The 26,054-nt window shown below is 45.7% G+C and overlaps 1 protein-coding gene across 1 annotated transcript; it reads right to left on the bottom strand.

Annotated features, from left to right (window-relative positions):
- Positions 1–5,579: 5,579 nt before the first annotated feature.
- NCAPD2 (non-SMC condensin I complex, subunit D2) lies at positions 5,580–25,957 on the bottom strand (the record flags this gene model as incomplete). The annotated part of the gene is given in 30 exon segments (XM_010010952.1): positions 5,580–5,712; positions 5,898–5,967; positions 5,969–6,056; positions 6,187–6,313; positions 6,495–6,681; positions 8,225–8,305; positions 9,830–9,924; positions 10,966–11,143; positions 11,346–11,501; positions 11,691–11,814; positions 12,096–12,202; positions 13,381–13,585; positions 13,831–13,992; positions 14,094–14,178; positions 15,497–15,629; positions 16,454–16,587; positions 16,950–17,034; positions 18,606–18,780; positions 19,572–19,781; positions 20,426–20,547; positions 20,813–20,990; positions 21,620–21,704; positions 22,229–22,363; positions 22,874–23,071; positions 23,589–23,736; positions 23,818–23,941; positions 24,026–24,153; positions 24,478–24,619; positions 25,262–25,441; positions 25,899–25,957. Coding segments are annotated over 30 exon segments (3,919 nt in total), but the record flags the coding sequence as incomplete, so codon positions are not given.
- Positions 25,958–26,054: the final 97 nt, after the last annotated feature.

The raw sequence follows: 26,054 nt of genomic DNA, 5'->3' as shown, positions 1-26,054 counted from the left end.
CCCAGCTCTGCGGAACCACCCCCCGGAGCTCCTTAACCTTTCAGCCCTTTTGTCCAGGGTGATATATTTCAGGGTGAGCTCAGCAAGACCCCTTCCTTTAAAGAAAAAAGACACAAAGCTGTTTACTGAGTGTCTGGAAAGACAAATGTGAGTTGAGCTGCTGCTGGCCAGGACCTGGAGGTATCTGTCAGGGTCAGGAACAGGGTGACACTTTGAAACATATCCCAAAGGAGGACATTGAAGGCTGCATTGTATCACGATATTGAACATACTCTTTCTAGGGAGAATGCTGTTAATGCTATTTCTCTAATCAGCATGAGCAACCACTACAATGGTTGGCACATTGCTGACTGCGCAGAGCTCGCACAAATTCAGCTCCATGACAATAAAGCCTTTCATTTTTAATACTTGTATCTCGGTAAGCTGGTTGGCCTGGGAATGAAGAGCTCTTGCTGCAGGTGGTGTGTGAATTCCAGCGCTAACTCTATGGGATTTGTATCGGTGATGGGAGCATGGCTCTAAGTACTAGTGGGCATGTAACTTGCAGGCTGGCGGTCCTGAGTCACCATCTGGAGGGCTGGTCCGAGTTTCCAGAGGAACCAGGACAGAAAAGAGCTCGTTGAGGCTCAGCTTGCACTTTCTCAAGCCCAGGCGCACAATGGAAGCAGGACGGCAAGGAGCAGATTCCTACCTCCTAAATCTTTTGGCCATTAGTTCCCCCTGCCTTTGTTCCTCTCCTATTTTACTGTAGTTTCTCACCAGCTGAACAAGGCAATGAGGTCACTGTTTGGAGATCAGGGTGCAGAAGTCAGCCTGGGTGTGAAGACAGAAACTAATCAGGAAAGTTTGTCAGGGGAGCAGAGTGGGGGAACTGTACCCCAGGACAGGGTTAGTAGTGGTTGTGCTGGGTGAGTTTAATAACACCTTACACTTCCCTTTCTTCAGTACTGTTGCACAAAACAATTGGGCCAAAACTTGACAGGCAGTGCTCTGCTGCCTGCTTTTCTGTGTATGTATATATATTTAATGAAATAATAATAAAAAGGTCTTTTGCAGAGATAACAAGTATCACAGTTCAGATATTTGCCCTGTCTTTCTTCCCATCCTTTCTTCCCAGCATTTTGCATTTACAGGTGCAGATTTCTGGATCCCTTTATTCCCAGTCCAAGGAGCCAGAAAGCTTTATGAATCGTTTTTCATCCAGTCCATGAAAGTGTGTGACTTCAGTCTGGAAAACCAGTGCTGGAGGCAGAAGAGGCTTTGCATAGGTGGGAGCATCCAAGTATGTTGGCTTCGCTTGATACCTGCAACCCTGCTGGTTCCAGAGCAATGCTCTGGTGATCCTGTCTGGCAGTGCCCTGTCACCCCCTTGCCTGGGCCAGCTATCCAGGGCATGCCAACAAATGGAGGTGCTCCCTAGGCCCCGGCTAATGGCCTCCACTGAGACATTTTATGGGGAACAGGATTGCTTTCATACCAGCCTTTTAAGCTACAAAGCACAAGTGATGTGGTGCTCAGGCGAGGATTCAGACGGGGTGCTGTGCACAAGCAGAGTGTGGGATATGTGCACGCAGCATCTGTGTGCTGGTTGCAGTGGGGAATGGAGTTTTGTGGTGTAAAAGTTTTGGAAGGATGGGAAAGAGAGGAAGGAGGATGGGAAATGCGCACGTCTTCATCCTACATGCAAGAGGTCTCAGAGGATGTTATTCTGTACTTCCTAGTCACATTTGACCATCCAGAAGCAGCTGAGTCAGTGTGCTAAAGCATTCATGCTCCCAGCATGACAGCCGCAGGCAAATGCATCTCAGGTTGAATGCACCAGTTCCAGGAGTCAACTCTTTCCTGAGCAAAAGGTAAGTACAAAAGCAACAACACTTTATACTTACAAAATGTAAGGTGGTTTGATCTGGTATCCCTTGAATGTGGTGGCCCCTATACTACAAGAAGAATGCTAGAAATGTGTTTACAACTGCTCCAAATTCCAGCCCACTTGCACGCAGAGAGCCCTGCAGAGATGGACAGGCTCTGAGCTCTCAAATGGCAGGTCCCTTCCTTGGTCCAGCAAAGGCTGGGGCTAGCAAGAGGGAAGAAGTCATCACTGTCCCATAACAAGCAAGAAAGTTCAGAGACTATAGAAAATTTGCAAATTTTCTTGCAAATTCTTGCAAATTTGCAAATCCAGCAAAATCTCAATAAATTGCAGGTGCTTGATGGCTTAGGTGCCATGAAGTTACAATTGCTCTGTGCCCCAGATCCCTGCTGGGATTGCAGTAGAACTGAATAGTTGTTCTGACATGTGCTGCCCATGACTGTAAAGTGAAAAGGCTTTGGCAGACAACGAGTCCCTGACTGCCCCAGTTTTCACAGGCTCAAATAGGTTATTGTCCTTCTTTCTTCTCTGGTGCTAACAAGTTTCTTCTATAGAAACCCTTCCCCCTCTGATGCTGAGGCACTGATCCTAGAGCCTGCAATAGCACCAGAAAAGTGGTCTGCTGAATCACAGTTGCTTATAAAGGCCAGGAGCAAGGCAACTGAAGAGTGGGAGGGCTAGGAACTGTGTGAAGTACCCTGGGGAAACCCAGATGCACTTCGGCCCATGGTGACAGAAAGGGCTGATGATTGCTGCAGGCCCTAGAAGCAAGGACAGTGTCACATCATTCCACTGGTTGCATGCGTAGGAGTTTAGAGCCCACCATGGTCAGAGAATGGAAACACCACCGATCTTGGCACTGAGTATTCCCACTGTGTCAGAAGAGAGGGAGTAGGATTATTTCTTCCATAGCAATTCCTGGTCAATGTGGCAGCTACTGAAATCACTGCTTGCAAAGAAACAGAAAGGCAGCAACCAGCTAAGGCAGCAGCCACTGTGTAGCTGTTCAAACCCCTCTTGGATTTTGTTTTGTCTTTCTGCAGGATTTCCTTTGTGCAGGACACAGGATTGCTAATTCCTCCTCTGCCAGTGAGTAGAGGGGGCTGGTCCACCTGAACAGCCTGCAGAAAGGGACCAACAGGAGTTCCCACTCACAGACCTACTCTCCCCTGACCAGGCAGTGCTGTGCCCAGGAAAGAACCTAAGATTGACTGCAGTGAAGGAGCCACTGTGTCAGTCCAGTCACTGACTGCCAAACCATCCTTCGGTCTCAGAAAGGTGATCGCGTCTCTCCTGAAGCAAAAGCATGGCCTGAAGGAAAGCCAATGTTTAGACAGTTGTATGGCTACCTTGCTTCCCCATTCCTATCTCCCTCACGGCAGTATTGTCAATATATTACAAACATATGCAAGAATTACTGCACAGACTTGTAAAGCCTTGAGCCTAGTTAGAAATCCATATATGCTGTTCTTTTTCTTTCAGTCCCGTTTGTGAGCGACATATCCCATGGGTGGTGGTGGTGGAAACATGTACAGCATGCACAACTGTGTGTTATACTTACTGTTCATGCCATAGCTGCTGCTTCTGTCTCATGTGGCCTTCACCAAGTATTCTATTAGGGAGGATGGGAGAGAGGGACAATATTGCTGTAGCTTTCTGATCTTTATACTTCACATGATTATCTCTTACTGGGGTGCTTTGAATTTTGGGGGGGCTGTAGTATTTATATTGGTATCTGGGTATTACACTAGTGGTGACAAGGGGGTAGGTACTTCACCCCGTCAGTCTCTCAACTACTCTTTTATACAATCACGTTTATGTCCATAGCAGTCTCTTATCTCTATTTGTGCAGCCAGGCCAGAGGAGAACTGAGTCACAGGCTCTACTTGCTGGCAAACCCAGGGTGACCACAACAGCTGCAGGAACTTGGTAGATCCTCAGAGACAGGGACTGTGATCAGGAGCCTGCTGCTGGGAGGGCTTTTCCAACTCCTGCCCAGCTGGTGACCAGCCTGCTTTCTAGGTGTCTGATAGGTAAGAGGAAATAATTCTGTAGTAACAGCTCTGGGACAAATGCCAACTTGCCAGTGAGGCAGGAGGTTAAACATTGTGTGAATAACACAAAATCACATTTAGGGCACTTCGTGTTCACATGGCAGTCCAAGGAGTGCCAGGACCAACTTGAGCACTCATGTGGCACTCCTGGAAGGACAGAGCTTATGTGCCACTCTCATCTGAAACATAACTGGCTTCCCAGCAAACATATTCCAAAAAGTGCAGTGAAACAACCAATGTTACCAGTACACTTGGTAACTTGAGCAAATTGGAATTAGGCAAAGAGAATTCTAAAGCTTTTATGTTTAGTGGTATTTTGGTGTTTTTTTAAAACTTCTAAAAGTTATGTTTTTTTCTTCCTGGCTTTGCATATGCTCTGTTGAAGCACTGGAGTTATAGCCTAAGCCAGCCTTTCTGTCCTCATCCCCCAATCCCTCAACTTTTCTTTGAGGAGAACCTACAGAAGAAAAACATACATGTAACTTCCCCTCAAAACCTTGCTGGGCTTTTTGCAGGGCAAGAGCTTCCAAAATGATCAAACATAAAAGGGCCTAAACCCAGCAAAATTATATATATCAGTCCTCTGCTAAGAGAGGAAGAGAATGAGCATTTTGCACTTCGTTGTTAGTTTGGTTCTTCTTAAAGACTTTCTTCCAAAGATTTTTTATAAGATCAACTTAGTTTCATTATTCAGATTATTCACTGATGGCCTGGATGAAGGGGCAGCATCCCCTCAGCAAGTTTGCCGATGATACAAAACTGGGAGTGGCTGACACACCAGAAGGCTGTGCTGCCAACTCAGCAAGACCTGGACAGGCTGGAGTTCAGTGGAGAAGAACCTCATGAAGTTCAACAAAGGCAAGTGTAGGATCCTGCACCTGCGGGAGTAATAACCCCATGCACCAATTCAGGTTACAGGCTGACCTGCAGGAAAGCAGCTCTGCAAAGGACCTGGGAGTCCTGGTGGACAAGTTATTCATGAGCCAGCAATGTGCCCTTGTGGCCAAGAAGGGCAACGGTAGCCCGGGCTCATTAGGAAGAACATGGCTAGCAGGTCGAATGAGGAAGTCCTTCCCCTCTAATCTGATCCATTGAGGCCTCATCTGGAGTACTTCATCCAGTTCCCAGGTCCCCAGTGCAACAAAGACAAGGAGCTACTGGAGAGGGTCCAGTGGAGGCCACAAGGATGATCAGGGGTCTGCAGCATTTCTCTTAGGAGGAAAGGCTGAGAGAGCTGGGCCTATTTAACCTGTACAAGAGACATCTGAGGGGGATCTTACCAATGCATACAAGTATCTTAATGGCAGGGGTTAAGAGGATGGGGCCACTCTTTTGACTAGTGCCCAGCAACAGGCACAAGCTGAAACACCAGAAGTTAGTTCCATGTTCTCTGGAGACACTCAAAACCCTCCGGGGTCAGAACTTGTCCAGTCTGCTCTAGGTGAACCTGCTTTAGCAGCAGGGTTGGACTAGGTGATCTCCAGGGGTCCTTTCCAACCCCAACCATTCTGTGACCTATGTTCATCACTGCCTTTTGTTGTGGAGACACCAAAAGACAGCATTGGAATTGCTTTAGCCTTGTGTATAACTTCCATTTTGTCCTCATTTACAGCACTGTCATATTATGGGGTAGCTCAGACAAGAGAGATGACTGCTGCATAAAACAAGGTTTATTTTTAGTCAAAGACAGCAGCAGATGGTTGCCTCAGCGCAGCCGGCGGGCTGAAGATCTGGTGATGGGAGTTGTTTTGGTGGGGGTTTCTTCCTCTCTTAATTCTGCCGATAGCTCTAAAAAGAGTAAAACGTGTCAATAACCAGCACTCTGCTGCCTTGAGCAGAGAAATCTACAGGCAACTCAGGCAGTGCTCTGAAGCCCTGCACACATTCTGCCCATTACTAAAGGAATACCCGTGGGCCAAATCTATAGTCTTTCTCCTTTTTCACCTTCAGAGCATACATGCACAATGCCTTACCATCCTCAGAGCTGTTGTCCTCATCACTGGAGAATGTGATAATAGCTTTTTTGGATGGAGGGTGCTTTTTGGCACGCTGGTGTTTTCGGAGGGTGCGAGGCTGGGGTGTGACAAAATCTTCATCCCTGTTAGCTGTGCTCAGGGGCTGGCGGCGTGAACCTGCCAAGTAAAGAAACAAAACAAGACAGTTTGCACCCATTCTGCCTGTAAAGCTGAGGAAGTGTCCCTAGGTGTCCCTGCTAGACTGCAGGATCAGAGGGAAGACTGCAGTCTCACGAAAGGCACATACTTCCTGTTGGCTTCCGCTTGGCTGGCTCTGGCATTGGAGTTGCGCTACTTTTCTGGCATGTCTCTGCTGAATCCAGCCCTCGGTTATGGGAGGCAGACAGCTTCTGCTCCAGCTCTTCAGCCAGAGCCTGATGGAGAAGGAACACAGTAGGGGGGGGAAAAAAAAATTAAGAAGTATTTCATCCATAGCAGAATTGCCATAAAGTTCTTTGATAAGTTGTTCGGGGTGAGGAGTAGCCTGCTTAAAATGGAGACCCGCAAGTCTTTCCAGTCATTTTCCTGGCCTGGACACTTGCCCCCCATCCTTACTTTAGTCTCAGGTTTGCTGCTTGCTCTGCGGATTCGAGCCAGCACAGTTTGGAAACAACTGTAGACAGCTGGGTCTTGGAGCTTATCTGCAAAGCAGTCAAAGTTGTCCTGCAGCTTGTGAAGGCCCCGTTCCGAGATGGGAAGCAGAGTAAGGCAATAGGACAGATCCCGATACTGACGCTCAGTTCTGGGAAAGACAAAGATTGCCATGAGATTTTATGAAAAGGGGTGTGTAAGGATGAGTATGTGCTACCTAGAACTACAGCACATGAGGATAAAGTGTTTCCTGCAGGTGCTTCTGCCCTGCAAAACATGAGAATGAGGTTGTTCTGTTACAGGTCAGTTACAGCCTGCCATAGCATGGACTACATTGGATTACACCAAAGACACTGACTCAGTGTCTGTCAGAAAGACATGAAGGTTCACTGTTAAAGAACACAGTCACTTGTTTAAAAAGCATCATAAGTTATTGCTGGCTAAAAGGAAAAAAACCTAAACACAGTGAGGTGAGGATCTTCTTGAAGGGCCTTATTTCAACTGAATAATTTAACCCCCCTGGCTGGTTATTTTCACATGTTTGAGATAGTCTCAAGCAGAAGCTGTACTTGATGTTTTCTCTCTCTCTCTTTCCTGGACAGTTACATGAAGAAAGTAGTTTTCATTAAGATAAGGTGAACCAATAACAATGGCTATATCAAAGGAGGATAACATTCAAATCCCAGCAAAACTACTAAAAAGAAAGGCGGGGGGGTGGAAGGCAAACAAACATCCTTAATGTAGCTCTCTGTGATGGAGTGGGAAGAAAAATAGCTGGGCCAAAGCCCCTGTTATTAATATATATAAAGTGGAGGAGCCAGAAGTCTGTCCTGCATATACTCTCTCAAAATGCACTGTCCAAACACAGACAGATGAAGAACAAACCTGCAGCATCCAGCTGTTTCCACATTTAAAGTCTGAATACTACCTGGCATGTTGCTAAGTTGAGAACTCCAGAAACGCTGAGGAGGGTGATGGTGTCTGCACAGTCTTTTCTGGTAAGTGCCTGTTTTAAGCCTGGAGCAAGAGTCTTGCTCTAGCATTACCACTAGCATGCATTAAACTGATCATCTTTGTGGAACAGAAATACGAGGACATTTTAGTAAAGGCCAGATATGGCTTACACACAGATGTTCCTTTACAAATGTGAAGAGCTCACCAGTGTTCCCGAGTGGCAATTTTGGAGAGAGCGGCCACTCTCCACTCCAGCTTAGGAAACAAAATCCAACTATTTCTGGGGAATATGCAACTCCCTGAAGCAACTGAGCAGGTCACATGCCCAGGCACTGTGTACAAATGGCCAAGATAAGCAGACACAGCTTAAACCTCAAGGGCAAAGCCACAACAATGAAGGAGGAAACCCACATGAGTGGAGGAAGGCAGGGTGCACCAAATCCAGTGGAAAGTAAAGTGAAGATATCACTGAAAGTACATGATAGAAGGACAGATAAATGTCTACTCTGTTTCTTCATGGGGTTGGAGGTGGGGAGTGAAGATGTGTGTACTTTTAGGAGGAACATAGTAAAGAAAAAGGGGGGGGACACACACCTAATCCAGATTGTGTCAGCATTTGTTACTTTGTCATGTGAAGAATATGGTGGGAACCTGTTAAAACCACCATATACAAGCTAGTTTCTCCTAACAACTCCTAAGAAGAAGACTTGCTGGTCAGAAAGATTAGGATTATGACCCACCTGACAGTCCGGAATCGCTGGCAAAGTTTCTCCACCAAGCTCTCTGTCTGTTTGTCCTTTGTAATATATGAGAAGAGATGTCTGCAAAGGAAAAAAAAAATGGCCAAGTTGAGAGCTCAGAGAGGAAACCCCATTTCTGCCTACACCATGGGATGCTTGCAGCTATCCTATCCAGCAGTCAGCTGTGTGGTCCTCCAAAACAAGACACAAGAGCTTGGCATGCCTCCAAAAGCAGACACAAGACTTGGTTCAGGAGATGCTATAAGCATATATATGCATATATATATTTCAAACAGTAACCACAGGCTCTGTTGGGGGACAGCTGCTATGACATAATGTACAATTAAAACTGTGTTCATATAATAGCACCTACCTAGGATGAAACTAAGCAATCCAGCTAAAGCAAAGACCCTTGTAGGTCTAGAGTGAGAACATGTGTGGGGTCTGAGGTAGGAGGAATGTCAAAAAGGCTGCAGTGCTGGCTTCTGATCCACTCCTTCCAGTCAGTTTTAAGAGTGTGCAACACCTCCAGACAAGCTCCTCACTTCACAAGTGTGCTGGCAGACTAGCATGAGGGAAGTGGGCTGGCATGCAGTATTGTTTTTCCCCTTCAAAACCATTCTTGTCACTCTTTCATTATTAATTTGCTGAAGGTGTGTTGCTGTATTTCAAACCAATGCAAAAGTGAGCATTACTCAGTAACAGAACTTAAATGCTAACCTGATCCCATGTTTTCCTATCTGCTCTTGCAGCCATAAACTATTTTCAGTCCCAATTTCAGCCTCACTAATAGACATTTTCTGTGCTTTTCTTGCAGTTCCTACCTGTCCAAATTTCCATCCCTCTTCTTAAATGCACTGGATTCTCATGGACAGAAAGACTAGTCGAAAAATAACTGGAGATTGTATTGTTGTTTTCTTCAGCAACAGCAATACTTTTGTCTAGCACTCCCCTCTGTAATCCACAGGGATTCAGGCAGCTCAGAAAAACCCTCATGTGATTAAGTTTCAGATATGACAGGAAAATTTCTGTCGTTTACCACTAAAGACATTCTTTGTGTTGTCTATGAGCAACCAGTACCCTCAGATTGAAATATTCCAGTATGTCTCTATGCTACAGAGTAAGGCTTTATAGGGAACACCCCCACCAACAAAAACACCCCCCCATTCAACAAAAACCAACCCCAAACCAAAACCAAACCCCCAAACCTTTTACTTTAACTACAACTTTGCTAAAATTGCTTACAAAAAGCCAGTACACCCCTAAAGTGACGAAGGCAGCAGTCTTTAAAATCTGTCCTATTCTCCTAATGCAATCCATGTTCCTATGCACAAACCCAACTGTTTTCTTTTCTAGAGGGAAAAATCATTTTGAATGAGCTAGTGGAAACTCTCTATGGAGTTTCCTCACCCCCAACTATATGGCTTTAGAATCGATTCCCCTCAGCATGAGTCCATTTCAGATACAGACTGAAAAAGTCAGATCAAGGAGAACAACTGAAAAGGCATACTGTATATGTCACTGTAGTTTCCCTCCCCTGGATCTGTCACCCCCTTTGCATAAACATAGTCCCAGTCAAAAGAGATTTCTTTAGCCCCAGAATACCTCATAATAGTGTGGAAAGATTCCTCCTCTATGCTGCAGTTAGGATCTGAGAGATGACTGATTATGTCTGGAAGCAGGTTATAGATGGCATTACCCTGTGCAGAATACAAGGTTCTACATGATACAGAATTATGAAGGACAGCTAAAGTCAAGCCAAATAAGCTGCCCATTTAAAATTACCTCTTCTCTCCCCACCCCAAATCTACTGTCTGAAAGCTGTACACAGTCAACCAAACCTATCCAGGACTACTTGGCCAAAGTTAAGGGGTGAAAAAACAACCCACCAACAAGACAATAACTGCAACCCTTGGTTTGCAACAGCTCTGCTCTTTGGCAGACCTGGATGCAGTTTCTTCACTTCCCAGCCTTGTCACAACCCAACCAAAAAGCTTCCTGATAAAGGAAACTTACACAGCAGCAGAGCCCAAGGAGCTGCCTTCCATCTTGCCTGAAACAACCCAATCCAGATTCCCTTTGCCACTGCTTTTACATGGTTTTGCCATATAAATCTGTCATCACTGCAGGGACAGGAAGGCAGTGCAGTCAGGGGGCCAGCTCTGCTTTTAACACAGCAAGCCAGGACAGTAATGCCCCACTATCATTGCAGCTTCTCAGGCAGTACATCTCAAACTCTGAGGGGCCCACAGCAGCCTTTGTGTTGAATAAACAGCACAGAGGGGTAACACTGCTACTGTTCTTACCTGCTTGGGCTGTAACTACTTCAATTTAAGTATCTTAATGTCACACAAACAACTCTGAAGGGTTTCAGAGATGATGCACTGCCTGAGCCATAAGGTCAGGGAACTCTGTAGTAAGGCCTGAAGTTAAGCTGCAGAAAACTGTTCCCAACCCTGTGCTAGGCATACACAAGAAAGCAAGGGACAAGACACTGGTTTGGAGCCTGCTTTCTGATGTGAATGGATGAGGTCAAATTTGGCAACATCAGGCTTGAGACAAAACTCATGTTGCAAAGTTTCCTTTCTCTCTCCTCATTTAGGCAATTTAGAAGGACAGACAGACAGCTGCTATACACCACTAAAACACCTTCCTCCAACACTCAAGTCTTGTGTTATTGGCCCAGCCTCCACCAGCCTTTCCCCACTCTTGTGAAGCAAAATCCCCGAGCATCCACTTGCCTTGTTGGAGAGTTCACTGAAAAAGTTCTGAGCCACTCCCATGACTGCCTCCTCGGGGTCTAAAAGCAGAGCTGCCATCTCGCTCACTTGGCCCTTCACCTTTACCATGTCTTTGAGGATGAGGTGAGTCATCACCAGTCCAGCCATCTGCCTCACGCTTGGGCAGGGGTCCCGCAACCTGGTGGAAGCGTATAGTTACCAGAGGAAGCAGATGAGTATCTCAAGCTACTGATACCCACATCAGTCCATTCCACAGAGCTGTGTGCCTTTCTTGCCACCTTCAAATTTGGTTTCCTGGGTCATTCTCACCTTCTGGAGGCCCATGTTACCCTTCCACAGAGCTCTCATGTGTCCTCTGCCAGCAATGAATCTAGCATTACCTGGCATAGAGATGTGACGTCCAAGGCTCCACCAGATTGGGGAAACGGATGGCCAGATCTCCTGCTGCAATAAGGAGGTTGGATCTCACACCAGGCAGACTGGACTTCTCCATCATAGTGAACAGCAGGCGCAAGTGGGAGTCACAGAACTCGGAGCTGATGAGATAGGGTAAAGAAAAGAAAGCATAGATACCAAAATCCCATCTCTGAGACAGAAGACACACAGGAAAAATAATATCTATGGATGCTCTTTTTGTTTGTTCTTTCCACAGGAAAGGAGTTGTAATGTTTGTGCTTTAGTACTAGGAAGGTAGGGAAGAGAACACCAGGAGGACTGGGCATTACCTGATCATGCAGACTTTGCCAAGAGTTAGGGCTGCAGCAGCCGAGAGCCCTGCATCACTGTAGAGCCCAGGGTTGTTGCAGATCTTGAGCAACAGTGGAACAAAGGCAGAGAACAGATGCTTCCCTACAGTGGGGATAAAGACAGCAAGTGTAAGAGCACTGTTTGTGCATCCCTCTTTAAGAAAGTTACTCCATTTATCCCACAACTCCTGCAAACTACAGAAACTGATTGACTTTCACCATTGAAAAACCATCTCCAGAGGGGCAAAGAAACAGACAGCCTACATAGAAACTGGCACCAGACAAAAAAAATGAGTGTTTCCTTCTGACATAAACAGCCTTCCTCCTTCTGGATCTGTTGCCCATTGTACCTATTCTTTCACAGGCAGGCAGAGCCACACTTACCATCTAGAAGCTCTGTCTCACACATACTGCGGATGAGCTCCGCCTCGGTGTCATCAGCTGTGGCTCCGAGGCCCAGCTCCTCATCCATAGTGGTCTCGTTTCCTGTGCTCTGTGCAGAAAGGAAGACTGTAAAAAAAATAGGCAGGCAAAACCAACGCCTTCCTTCACAAAGAGTTGCATGCCTGTTACCAGCAGCACAGCTAGAGCTGAGAACACCAGACCGATGGAGGTTTATAATCCACTTTACCCTAAGAACCAAATGAAGCTAATGAATAGTAGTCTAGGATCTGCCAGTCCACATGCCACAGAACACCAATGAAACGAAAGCCCAAGCTACTGACGCTACATAGCAGAGGTAGACATAGGACACATTTGGCATCCATGACCAAGCCTGGCACAACTTAAGGAACATGCAAATCCTAAAAGCAAGAAGTTCAAAGTGGCTTTTGAATTGCTGGTCTTGTGAGCAAGATTATAGGAAATCTTATAGCAAGGCAAAAGCAACACAAGGGAAGAAGAGAGACATAGACACTCTGCACGGGGAACAAATCTGCGTCCAATTGCTGCTTCTTGGAAAAATCTCATAGTAACCTCATTCTGTGTGGGAAATGGTAGTGACACTGATCAGCAGCGTGGATGAGGAAGGAAACAAATTTCTCTGGACATAGTGGTACAGGCATCTAGAGCCTGGCTACCTAGAGACACACATTTTTCTCTACTCTTACTCAGGAAAGTCAGCCTCACTACACACTGGAAAACATGCTGAGGTAAACCTAACCAAATGATATTTCTATCATACAGATCCCATTAAGAAAGCTACTACTAAGCTTCCCTCATTACCACCTGAGAGAGGATAGCACTCTCAAGCCCTATGGACCAAGGCTGCAGAAGCCCCTTTCCAGAACTCAGAGCACAAATGGGTGTTTCTCACCACTAGCAGCAATTGCAAAAGACTGCACTGGTAAGAAAGGAGGTGATGAATGGAAAAGATGTTTGTCTGAAACAGGAAGATAAGCATGGCCAAAACACCACCCTGCATTCCCTCCCCTCTGCCTCTTCAAACCCCAAGACCAGTACGAAAGCTTTATGGAGCAGGGTCATTCCAGGGCCTCCCTGTCAATCCTGACAAACACATACCCATTTCTACTCCCAAAGCACATGTTAACCTGGATCTTGTGCATCCTCAGGAGTGCATTCTCCACAAGTTTGCTGTAGCAGTAGCTGGGACACCAGAAGAGCTGCTCATAAGAAAAAAAACCCTTTAGTTCTCACCTGGGATCTCCGCTTCTTTGTGCTGCTGTCAGAATGTTTCTTGGTCTTCTCCTCCTCTCTGAGCATACGGCGTCTGCGTAGCTCTGCACTCACTGATACTTCCAAATACGCTACCTGCTGCAGGGCCACCTGCCCCACAAGGGCCACCAGGTGCATCAGCAGGAATGTGGGGAGACTGCCAGCACCATCAGAGGCTCTGCCGGAAGAATCCCCTGGATCTAGCAGAGAAAAATTACTACAGTTCAGTGCTGACCTAGACCTCCTCCCCCATCAGTTACTGCCAAGTCCCACTGTATAACCCATCTCCATGCTTCAAAGATTCCTCCACAGCACTTTCACCCTTCCACACCAACACCTCCACCAGCCCCTCAGCTCTGTTCTCCTCCTGCAGTTACTGTAGGCCACCCAAACACAGCATTATAAACCATGGCTACAGATTGTCTTCATCAGCTTTTTTCCTCACCAGCGCTCTGTCCATCATCCTCCTTCAGCTTCTCCAGAGCTTGCTGACTGCACACCTGCAGGATGTGAGCACCTATCTCCTCTGCCCCTTCGGCTAGCTGGTAGATGAGTGTTACTGCTGCCTCCATGAAGGGGATCCAGTGACAACTTGGCTGGGCAAAGCCTGATGAGGAGAGAGCAATGTGCCATGCATATCAGCAACAACACAGGCTGTCTCACAGCGCAACTTCATCTCCTCCAATCCTATTTCTGACTTCAGCTCACCTTCACTCACAGTCTCACTCAGGCAGCCAAAGAGCATGTGGTCCTGTGGCAGCCGAAAAGGTGCACCGTTCTTCCCCAGTGCTTGCTGCAGAGACAACAGATGAGTTACTCTTTCCACCTAAGAGATCCCCCCATGCCCTTCCCCGTACTGAATTCTACTGTGTGCACAATGCTAATCAAACCCATGCTAAGCCCATGGCAGGGACATCCAGCACTGCTCTGCAGCTAAATATACAGCAGGAACATCACTGTCACTTTGCAGGCATGGTGGCAGCACTGCATGGATTTAAAGCTTAGCCAAATGATGATCCCAGGCTAACTCACACAGATCCACTAATTTAACTTCAAATAACTCTTAACTCTTCTGAAATCCCAAAATTACTCTTATAAGTTCTGATATTATTTACTCATTCTCCACAATGAATGAAGAGGGAAACCTTTAGAGCACCTTCAGGGTTATTGGCAGTAAGGCAACTAAATATCCTTGCCTAGGGGTACTCCAGAACCACGAGGTTTTGTTTAAGAGCAAAATATCACCAACAGAAATTACAGAGGATAGTGTGAGGTGGACTTAACACCACCTCACACTTAGGCTGTTGCATATACTCTGTATCAGTCCCTCTATGTTTTAAGTTGGAAATAAGATAACCCAGAGAAATACTTAACCAAGTATGACAACGCCCAACATATCACAGCACATCTGTGTCTGCCTGATCAAGATATACTTGACCAAAACAAAGGATTTACTTGAGGATTTACAAGCTTTCAGTAGCTGGAAACTGAATTTCTCAATTCACTACAGTCCTACTCTCTGTACTGAATTCCTGACTGAGGGAGAGTTCCCACAGTCATTCAAGTATCTACAGTACAGTCCCTTCTCACATACAAACTTAACTGCACCCCCACCACGTACATTAAAATAAAAGTATAAATCGTTCCCCAGACAAAGAAGTCATTGACCATCATGTTGCAAGTGTAACATGGGCAGGTTTGGAAACCTTCCACGTTTTATATTCAGCTATACAGCTGACAACTCCCAAATATCAATTAATATGGAGGGCAAAAGAATCACACCACCAGAAAACATCAGTAGAGGAAAGGGCTTAATGGTTGAGAAAACACAAATCAGTTTAGAACTAGGAGGCTGAGGAAGAGAAATGAAAGGAAAACAGATTATCTGGTGCAGTGAACTCTTTACTAATTCAATTCAATCTGTTACCTAATGGAAGTTCTTTTATTAGATGTTCACTGGTGTGTGCTAAGCTTTCCAGGTGCTGCTGAATGGTCCCAACCTACTTAATTTCAGAATCAGTAAAAATGTAATCACTTCTCTCCCTTCTCAATACAAACCATTTCCTCTCCCTTCTTTGTGTCTAGATAACCTCAAGAACTAAGAGTCTTACCTTAGGGTTTCTGGCAAGTTTGGAGATGGCATTGCATACTTCTTGAGCCAGGCGATAGTCTTCACATACCTTTTCAGACAGCCCTACTGTCACCAAGACATCCAGGTTGCTACCTATGATCTCTGGCTTCCCTCTGTGGAATGGAAGGGAGGGAGGTATTACTCGAGTTGCTGCTGAAAGTTTACAGAACTATAGATAACCAGAAGAAATACTCCCTGTGTCTTGCAGTGATTTGAGGGAGAAAAAATTGAATCCAATGGCTCAAGGTATAGCTATAGGAGCAGCAAGCAATATTCCACAGGAGCCAGTATAATCCACACTCCACTAAGAGACAAGATTCTCCAAAGTGAACAACACTGGGCACACCCTCCCTTTGTAAAAGAAGAAGATTCTTGACTCTTTTCTTATCAGAAAGGAGCAAAATTTAAAAGGGTAAGACAAAGAAAAATGTTGCAAAATAGAAAAGAGTCCAACAGCTCAGGACTGGTGACACGTGTCATGTCCTTCCTTAATGTGGGAAACAAAACACCACCACTACAAAACTCACACCCCACCCCACCCCCTGCCCTCAAAGGGTTAATGGGCTGGGAAACTGAGAAAATTAAAACCTTACAGAGCAATTAGACTCTTTTTGCCCCAGAAAGGGGGGCAGGTATCTCTGTGTGGGAGCTTCTCACTGTTCTTATCCATAAAGCTGCAAAGCTGTGACACAGTGAGCATTGAGAAAGGATGGACATTCAGAACACAATGGAAGTAACGTTGTCATGCTCAGAGATTGTGCTGGTGGGACACAGCACAACTATGGTTACTTCCAGGCTTCATTACCCCATGGTGTGGTTACTGCTTTTGAAGCTGCAAAACAAAATGTCACCTGATGCAGCACCCACAGTTCTTCAATAAAAATCGACTCCCTTTATATTCTCCCACTGCCATGATCAGATGGGTCCCTGGACTCACCGTGCCATCATCCCCAGCAGCATCACAGCAGCACGTCGTTCCAGTGAGGAGCACTGAGATTTTTCTGTGAACTGCTCCCAAAGCAGCTGGATCACAGCAGGCTTGATTTCATCTTTCTGCACAAACTCCGAGATCTGCAAGAGACATTTTAGACTGGAGATGAGGAACAATTCCTTCCCCAAAAGGATGATCAGGCATTGGAACAGGCTGCCCAGGGCAGTGGTGGAATCACCATCCCTAGAAGAGTTAAAAAAATGTGTAGATGAGGCCCTTTGTGACATGGTTTAGTGGTGGCCTTGGTAGTACTGGGGAATGGTTGGACTTGATGGTCTTAAAGGTCTTTTCCAACCGAGTCGATTCTATGCAATATAACAAGTAGGGAGAGGCAGAGGAGAATGGACTTCAAGCCAACAGAGACATTAACTGCAGTGACTACCATTTTAATAGACGTCTAAAGCACAAATACAACACAAACCCAGGCAATACAAGTACTCACTATTTCTTCTAAGCACTGTATTGTTCCTAGCGATGCATCCACCATGATGAGTGAGAGAGAATGCACCAAGTGCTGGACCCTGGCCCTTTGAGGCGGGGAAAGAAAATACAACTATTAAAAAATATATATTAAAAAGAAAAAGCAGCTGTCGCAATTACTTTCCTATTCATAGAGCTGAGAAAATCTATTAGACAACAGAGCTGATCCCTGGGGACAGGAAAACTTCCCACCCCACAAGCTGGAGATCTTCAAGTCTCCCAGCTCGAGTGCCAATAAGCATGACACAGGCTCAAAAGTCGACTGCCTTGTGCACTTCTGCTCCTTTCAGTCCTCAAAAACCCAACAAGAGGCACTCACCAGCCACTTGCCAGTTTGCTCTCAACCACAAGTCAAAGTACTATTCCCTAGAGCATAAGAAACTGAAAATCTGTCTATGAACAAATAAAGCCAGAGCTCAAACTGGGGGAGAGTCATCTCCAGGCAATACTATCAAGAAGAAATAAGAAGTAGTAGGTGCTTTTTATCGCCCTGATGGTACAAATGAGGGTGAAGTATGGTGCATCTCACCATGGATCACACTTGTCTTAGAGCATGTATATCCAACAGGATTATACATGTGGGCAAATGCTAAGAAAAAAGAGCAAGTGAGGAGAGGAGACACAGCTCCTTTCTAGTGTGGAAGAAGCAAGCATGCAAGTGGTACCCAGCTCCCACCCCTAAATCCTCAATAAGGATCAGCAACAAAGACCCCGTTAACATCCTCTCATCTACCATGCTTAGAGATTTGTCACAAACAGATTTACGATTGGTCTGAATGAAATATAAATAGAAATGTGTGTGAAAGCACCCAAACGATAACAACAACTAACCTTGTATAGCGCAAGGGATAAAGAAACAATGTACACTGAAAAACCAAGGGCACCACTGGCAGTAAACACTGAGGAATGTGTTGTGTACATCAGAAGCAGAATGCCCATACTCAGATAAGGCCACAGCATGCATGACTTGTCAGCAAAAAGCCAGCTCTGGTAACAGAAAAATACCTCCAACTTTAGACCATATTGTACAACTCTCATTATCCCAAAGGATGACTACAGCCATTAGAAACCCAAAATAGAATTTTAGGCAACAACTTTGCCCACAGAAGTATGCAAGACTTAGACATGGGATGATTCCATAATCAACAACCAAATAATCAACCATAATCAACCCAAAAGGGTTGAAAGAGCTGTCCAAGAAAATCAGTTTATTGTTGCCAATCAGGAAGCCTGCTGACCAGATGAACATTCATAATTGGCACCCTTTGTTACCTATCACAGAGACCCTACCCAGATAATTTGGACACATGTATCTTGGTGCAGTGCTTTGGATAAGAGTGGCATGTTAACTGAGAGTGCCTGATAACAGTTTAAAGTAATTCTCCATTTCTCCTTTCATAAGGTCTCATATGGAGTTTTGCTGCATGAATTTCCTACGCACAAACACTGTGACAAACCAAGAACAGAAGCTCAGCAGTGGGTCCCCAAGGAAGACTGGGATACTCAGATATCTAACCTCACATTTCAGCTCAGAGTGAAGTGGGACAAATTGGATTTCTTCTTCCATCTATTCCCAACAGCTCCCCAGTAGAAAAGGGGGGAGGAATAAGAGCCATACCTCTCTGAATCCCCGCTGGGGCTCAGGTAGAGCCGCCTGTAGGCATTCAGCACAGCCTCCTTAATGCCAGGCTCTTTTGCCCATATGAGGGGGAGCATCCTGCGGACTCCAGTCAGTGCCTCAGACACACCAAACTGCGAGACTGTCACAAAGAACTCAATGGCTTCCTGCACCACTGCAGAGAGAGAACAGTTGCATTAGTGCAGTTCTTTTCCCATTAGAGAGCCCATTAAAACATACTCATATGCATACTGCTCTCACAGCAAGCCCTACAAACATCCAAGATCACTGCTACTGCCTGCTGAAGTCAGAAAGGGGTCACTAGTACAAAAACAGACTTCCTAGAGGAAATGGGCACAGGTTAACAGCTAAATCTAATGCAGTGCATTTAGGGGAAGAGCACAGAGACCATATTCAAAGTTCTACTCATCACCACCTTCAACTATAGCTCTAAAGAGGAGCAGGCCATAGCACCTCTTGATCAGGATCACTTTTAGATACAGAATAAATTGTAAGGAAAGGTGAAGTGGACAAGACAAGCTCCCAGCTTCCCTCTTGTGGGCAGCATAACACCTGAAGCTGCATCAGGGCACTGAGCGGGTAACAGAACCCAGCTTCACTGGGCATGCTTACTTTGGGAGAACCTTAGCTGAGATGAAGCTTCCATAAATTAAGTCATTTTGGTCACCTGGCTTTTAAAAACATTTTTAACCTTGGTATTTAAAACAACAGATTCCTGAAAAGCCCATTCATGCTCTGACACAGCCCTTTCATGACAGCCATTTAGACAGTGCTTGCTTTTCTGATATCCTGGAAGTGCCTGGGACATCTGTTCCATAAAAAGTAGTTCCTCCAACCTTTTCCCCTTCCCCTGGAGCTGCACTACTCCCGTATCAACTCTTCAGCAAGAGGAAAGATCTGGAAATGCTGAACAGGGGAAAGGAGCCATGTGATTATTTCACACACCTGAGACACAGTTTTCATACATCAACTTGCTGATCAGGTTCAGGGCTTCAGTGATTTTCACCGAGAAGTTGTAAGCATCTTGCAGGTATTGCACCAACATCTCCTGTTTGATCAGCTCTGTTTGAGACTGCTGTTCTGGTACAGCGTCTTCATTTTCAAGACTATTGTTGCCATGTGGAGGATCCTCGCTGTTCTCACCTGGGCACGAACCTGCACAGCATGAACACTTGTTTTATGAGCAGTACGGAAGGTACAAGAGAAACAGACATGGCTCAGGGCATTTTAACCCTTCTCTCTCCACTCCATAGTGACACCTTCCAAGAGCCAGGAGACAAAAATCCAAATTCTCCCACCAGACTTGGCTACAAAGACAACATCTCAGCATACTGTAGAGCAAGTTCCAGTACTACAATGTGATGCACCACAGAAATGCCAACTTAAAACACAGGTGGAGACAGGAATGGTCCAGTTGGGGTAAACACTATTAAAATGCTGAAGGGATTACTCTGAACTTGACACCTCCCTAAAGGCCTTAAAAGGGAAAATCAGGGCAGAGTAGGGGGAAGGCAAAGGCTAGTTCTCCCTAGCATCAGAAATGCACTTCTACTGGGAACACGGGACTGTTCAGACCAGAAATCAAGAACAGGACTAATGTGATCAAGCCAAAATGCCAGGCCACTAGAGGAGAAAATGATCCAGAGATGGTGCAGCTCTATCTTCAGCTGTCAAGTACACACAGACACAGACTAAGCCCCACAAGTCAGAAGGAGGGACAGGGCATTGCAGAGGGTTTTAGTCTAGCTCTGGCACCAGCTTGATCTTAAGGAAGAGAGATAACCATGTGAAGCATCTACCTGTGTAAAGTCTCTTCAGAACACCCAGGATTGTAGCCTCCTCATTTTCCTCCATAAGGCTGCTGAAGGGCTCCTTCCCCTGGAAGCGACACAGGGCCTTCTGTGTAAGGCGGGCTGCGCTCCTGGACAATGACATTGCCCAAGAGAAGAACATCAGCAACCCATCAGGGCACAACACAAGGGAAACCATCCAACTTTCCCTGAACACCTGGGAAAGCATCTCCTGCCCATATCTTGTGCTGGGTGCCCATGTCAATGTCTTCCTACAGTTAATGCTACTGGAAATTATCCCTCTACCCTGGAGCTCAAACCCCTTCTTGAACAGAGAACAAGAAACCAACACATCCCTTGGGATAAACACTCTCTCAAACTACAGAGCCTTCTTACTTGTAGTTCAGCTTCTTCAGCAGCCCAGTGATTTGCTCCAATGTACTCTCCACTGTTTCCTCAACTTCCAGCACCTCCTCTTCCCCTTCCTGCAGTGGTTGAAAGAGCTGTTGTATGGCAGCCCTAATTTCTGGCAGCATTGCTTCCCACTCTTCCTCTGGGGTGACCACTGGACCTACTAAAAAAAAATAAAAATAAACCACAAACAAAAACCAGAGGGAATGAAGAACATGGAGACCCAAACAACATCCTAAATGGGGAGAGAAACTAATCTGGAACTTAGGAACTCTGTTTCCCTTTCCTCCCCCAGCAGGTACTATCCCCATTGCTGATCCCATCCACACTGCAGTAAGAATAGACAAGAAAAAAAAAAAGAAAAAAGAAATTACTAAGGGTAAACCTGACAGGTAAGAGAGAACCATCATCTGATATTGTTTTGTAGGCAGCACCAGGTTCAAGGCTAATCAAGTTTAAATTATTATCTGACCGAAATTATGGCTCAAGCAGTCATTGAATGGTTGAAAATGGAAACCTGGGAGGGTGCTCATAGGTAATTTCAGTTCTTGCCCTGAAAATAGGATATTTAGCTAAATGGACTGTTGACCTAGATATGGATATTGATATTGCCCTTTTATAACACTACAGTATGAAAACCTGTTTTGAATTTAATCCCTGTTACCTGGACCCACTGTTTCACACCAGTAAGATCTGAGATAGAAGCCACCACAACCCAGGAGAAAATTTAAGATAAGGAAAAATAAACCCTGGTATGCCCTGGGAACGAGAAAGAAGAAGAAGGGGAATTACCTGCTACGGATCTGCTATGATCCCTCATTTCTTGCAGCTTCTGCACTTCTTTCTTCAGTGGCTCACTCAAGTCTGTAGAGCTTAGCTGAAGATGCCAGAAAGAGAAGAAATATGTTACTCATCCTTTCTTTTTCTGAAAGGCTACAACTCCCCTTTCTCTTCCACTTCCCACTTTAAGTTGTCAAACCCTTCACATAACCCTGGAATAGTAGACTCTGGCCATTATCCTAGAGAATGAGAATGGCTGTAAATTGTAAGTCCGAGGCTCAAAAGACCAGGAGAAAGTACAGCTATAAACACACAGCTGCAGCTGTGTTCTAATTCTGATCCTAAGAAACCCCACAGTGGATTCAAATCAAACTGCTGCAGGTTCTCCCACAAACATATCCTTCCTGACCTTCAGCATACCTATCAATTACACCAAGTGAGGACAGAGCCAGAGAAAGCAAGATCTGAACGTGGGAGAACCAGAAAACTCCCACCTGCAGAATCAAAGGCTATGTTGTCCCTCCCACAAGACTCAGAAAGGCTGCTACCCTGGTTATAGCACACTGCAGATATTCAGCCTGCAGACAGACATCTAGTCTATCCATCATACTAGTCAATTACCTTGCAGGAGAAGGGATTGTTGGACAAAAACGCAATGAGGAGCTGGATCGCATTTTTAACTACTACCACAGCTTTGTCTTTAAGACGCCCAACAGCCAGCGATACCACAGACTGAAACTGAGTCAGAGGCAGGGCCTAATACAAAATGAGAGCAGAGACAAAGTTATTAAGAAGGCTGAGAGACTCAGAAAAAGTTATTTTACTGCAGATGTATTAATGTACTAAAAGGCATAGATTATAGATTTATATAGGAAAGTCTAGGTCTGAAGGGATCTCTGAATATCTTCTGGTCCAGCCTCTGTCAAAAGCAAGGACTTAGATTATCTGTTGAGTCTTAATCTATCTAGCAAGGGTGACGCTTTCCCATACCAATGTCCAAAACCAGCTTGCATACTGTGCTCTTCCTTCTAGTCTGTCCCACTAATGAAAAACAGCATTTAATTTGTGTTCCCCAGTTCCCTCACCCCTAGAACCTTTGGTCTCTTGAGAACAAGGAGCCACAGACTCCACACTACAGAGGGACAATACCTTTCTCTGTTCAACTCCAGTCTCTGTAAACAAAGAGCAGGGTGACAGAAATTCCTTAGAAAACACAGCAGGGGAAGGGACGACTAAAGCAGCACCATTTCCCTAGCACAGACTTGCCTTGCACTGAACGATTCGAGTGAAGAGCTGCAGCACGCGACTGCGCACGAAGCTGTTGATATCACAGACGTGGGCCTGCAGCATGGTCAGGAACTGGTCCCGAGTGCCACGGGCAGCTTCCTCCAGCTGGTCACCATTCAGTACCTGCACCAGCACTTCTGCCATAGCTGCCAGAATGGCATTTCGCATCATGTAGCTCTGCAAAAAGGAGAGCTGTTGAACCACGAACAGACAAAAATACGTAACTTGATATGTCAAGGGGAAGTATGACCCAGAATTTGGGCCTTCTAAGGCCCAGGCCCCAGCCTTAAGTGAATTTCTCCATTATGGATTTTGTATTAACCTCGGGTGAACATGACTGCCCGCAAGACAGCGTAATCCAACCCTGCTTTCCAGCTAGGTCCACAGAAGCTAAGAACTGAGAAACACTTAATGGCTTTTAAGAACAAATTAAGAAAAAGTAACTCAATGACAAACTCATTAAGTACTGAAAAACAAGAGTGAGCAGCTGGGATCTCAGACAGTAAGCAGTCTCCTGTTCCCTGATATGTGAGAGTGACAACCAGACAAAAGATGTCATGGTTTCTGTTTCCTTTGCGTCTTTTAGGTAAGAGCATGCTTTGGCTATTTGATCTCCGTGAAAGAGGTTCTGTTTTCAGACAGAAAAACTGGATTGCAACATCACCACTTGGCTTCTCTGGAAGCGGGAATGTACCTCGCCATCCAAGTGACGCAGGAGAACGCTCATGTTTGACAGCACCAGAGCTGGAATCTGTTCAGCCAGTTCAGTTATAAAGACGGCATAACCTTTGGTCGCAGAAGCATCATGAGCCAGATCCTGAGGACATATCTGTCCCACTTCCCTGCAAAGAAAGACAAAATAAGGAATAGGGTGCCTCAAATTGCTAGGGATAGAAGGACAAGCCTTGGGGTATTTTTCTCACCTTAGCAACTCACCCACCAGGCTTTTCAGACCATACTCTTTAACCCAGAGGCTTACTGCCTGTGCAAACACTGCACCTACATGCTCAAAGTGCTGCAGCATCTGTGTGATCTTCAGAGTGGCATCTTTTGCACGTGAGAAGGAAGAAAGAGGTCAGGGAAAGCAACTGGGAATGTCCTCAGGAACAAGGCAGAAGAGCAGGAACTCACTGAACATGTGATCATAGTGAACCAGGGCTACAGCAAGCAGATGTGTCACAGCTTCCCGTGTGGCCCGGTACTTCTGAAGACCGATAGCTGAATTCTCCAGGATACGGTAGGAGCTTCCTGTCATTAAGCTAAAGTCACAGAAGAGAGACAGCAAAACTCACAATCACAACTTGCACCAACATCATTCTAACACACTGCATTTCTCTCAAACCAGATATATTCCAGTATCCTTAAGAAAATGAGGAATAGCATCTAAATTTGAGACGCCTACATGGGGAAAGGAAGCGGTTCCTAAACACATTGCTTTTGCCTCAAGACAATTTCCTCAGTTTCCCAGCAACCTGCACCCTGCAGAGGGCTGTAATACCACCTCAGTGGCAGATTTAACATTTAACTCCCTCTTCCAGAAAATCAGTCACTCATCCCATCTCTACATCCATTCCATCCCATACCTGACAAATTCTTCTTCCACCACTGAACCACCCCAAAGCTGACGGAGATCCAGCTGCAGCAGCTGTGTGATCAGCCGTAAAAGCGGCTCCCTCTCCTCTTCCCATAGGGATCCAGAGGTCTTGGTATGGTTCTTCTTGTTCTAGAAAGAAGATTACAAAATGCAATACATCAGCAGCTTGACAACAGAAAAAACACCATCACCACCCTGCTTCCCTCTGAAAAGAAAATTACTTATATGCTACAGCATTGTTCCTTTAGCTGTGTTCCATGTACAGTTTCATAGAAACACCAGTACTCCACATTGTTACCACAAAAGTCAGCCTGAGAAACTCTCTAAGACTCGATGTGGAGTTTTAGAAAGCAGCATTCTTTATTGCAGAGAGGGGGTCTCTGGTGGTCGCTTACAGTCTTCCTCGCTGTATTCACTGACTGACCTCAGTGCTTGTGCATGCCCACAAGGTCCTAGTGCTCAGTTAGTGGTATGTCCTTGCTTTTGTTCTGTTCCAGCCTCTGTAATCCTGAAGGCTAGCATCCTTACTCTTATTTATTGCCTCCTTAGTTATCAGTCCTATGATGTTCCCTCCCCTGTCAGCTGGACATTCCTTGCTCCCTCCGTGTCAGCGAGTTAGAACAGTTTGCTGTATTTTACTATGTTAAAGTCATACATATTATTGTTAGTTTAAACCTATAATTTAAGCCTACGGCATCATGCTCTGATATAACATCAGAGAGATACCAGAGAGTTCAGCAAGCTTACATGTTTCCTACTGTTATGACCTTATCTTCCCCCAGGCCCCACCTCCAACAAACCACTCTTGAAGGTTTCCATTTCAAAAGCGTCCATCAGGCCAGTCAGCAAGTAGCAATTCATCTTGAGAGCATTGAGGTGAGCAGTGCGGTCTGCATGGCTCAGCCCAGAATCACCCAAGATGGCAGGAAGTTCATGGGAATGATGGGATACCACTGAAGAAAAGCAGAAAGTCATGAGCACTCCTTGCCAGGCCCCTCAGCCGACCTCTCTTTCGGAGACTTAGAGCAGTCGTCAGATTACCAAAGATGTGTGCTCACATCTTACCAGCTATAATGTGGGCTGCTCCCTACAACCCAAACCTTGGATTCATTGGCCTATCCTATCCCCACAGCCCCTTGCCAGCTCATGGAAACACTCACTCAGAGCTGATGCATCCCAAAGATGTATTTTCCAGGGATGCGGAGAAGGGGAATTTTTGTCGGCCTGCCCTTACAGCGAACATACACAGCTCAGCATTGTCCACCAAGATTACAGGCCCGTATTACTGGAATCGGCTGAGGGTGCAACCCAGCTGGTCAAGTCACATTAGCCTTTATATCATCACTGAGCTGCCAAAGGAGAGCAACCTCCCCATTACTCCTACTTCAGCTAGAAAGAGCGGATACCCACCGTGCATCATCAGCTCCAGGGCATCCTCCTTGACAGCAGTCCCCACAGCTTGGAAATGGCTGCAGAGCAAGCACAGTGCATGAGGGCAGCGACTAAACAAACACCACCAGGGAGAGGTGAGACGTGAGCTCCGAGGCGGACCCGCCTCCCCACAAC

Source organism: Nestor notabilis, unplaced genomic scaffold, assembly GCF_000696875.1.
Source record: "Nestor notabilis isolate BGI_N333 unplaced genomic scaffold, ASM69687v1 scaffold28483, whole genome shotgun sequence".
Taxonomy (NCBI): domain Eukaryota; kingdom Metazoa; phylum Chordata; class Aves; order Psittaciformes; family Psittacidae; genus Nestor; species Nestor notabilis.
Note: the sequence above shows the minus strand (reverse complement) of the source record. Positions and strands in the feature narration are given on the sequence as shown.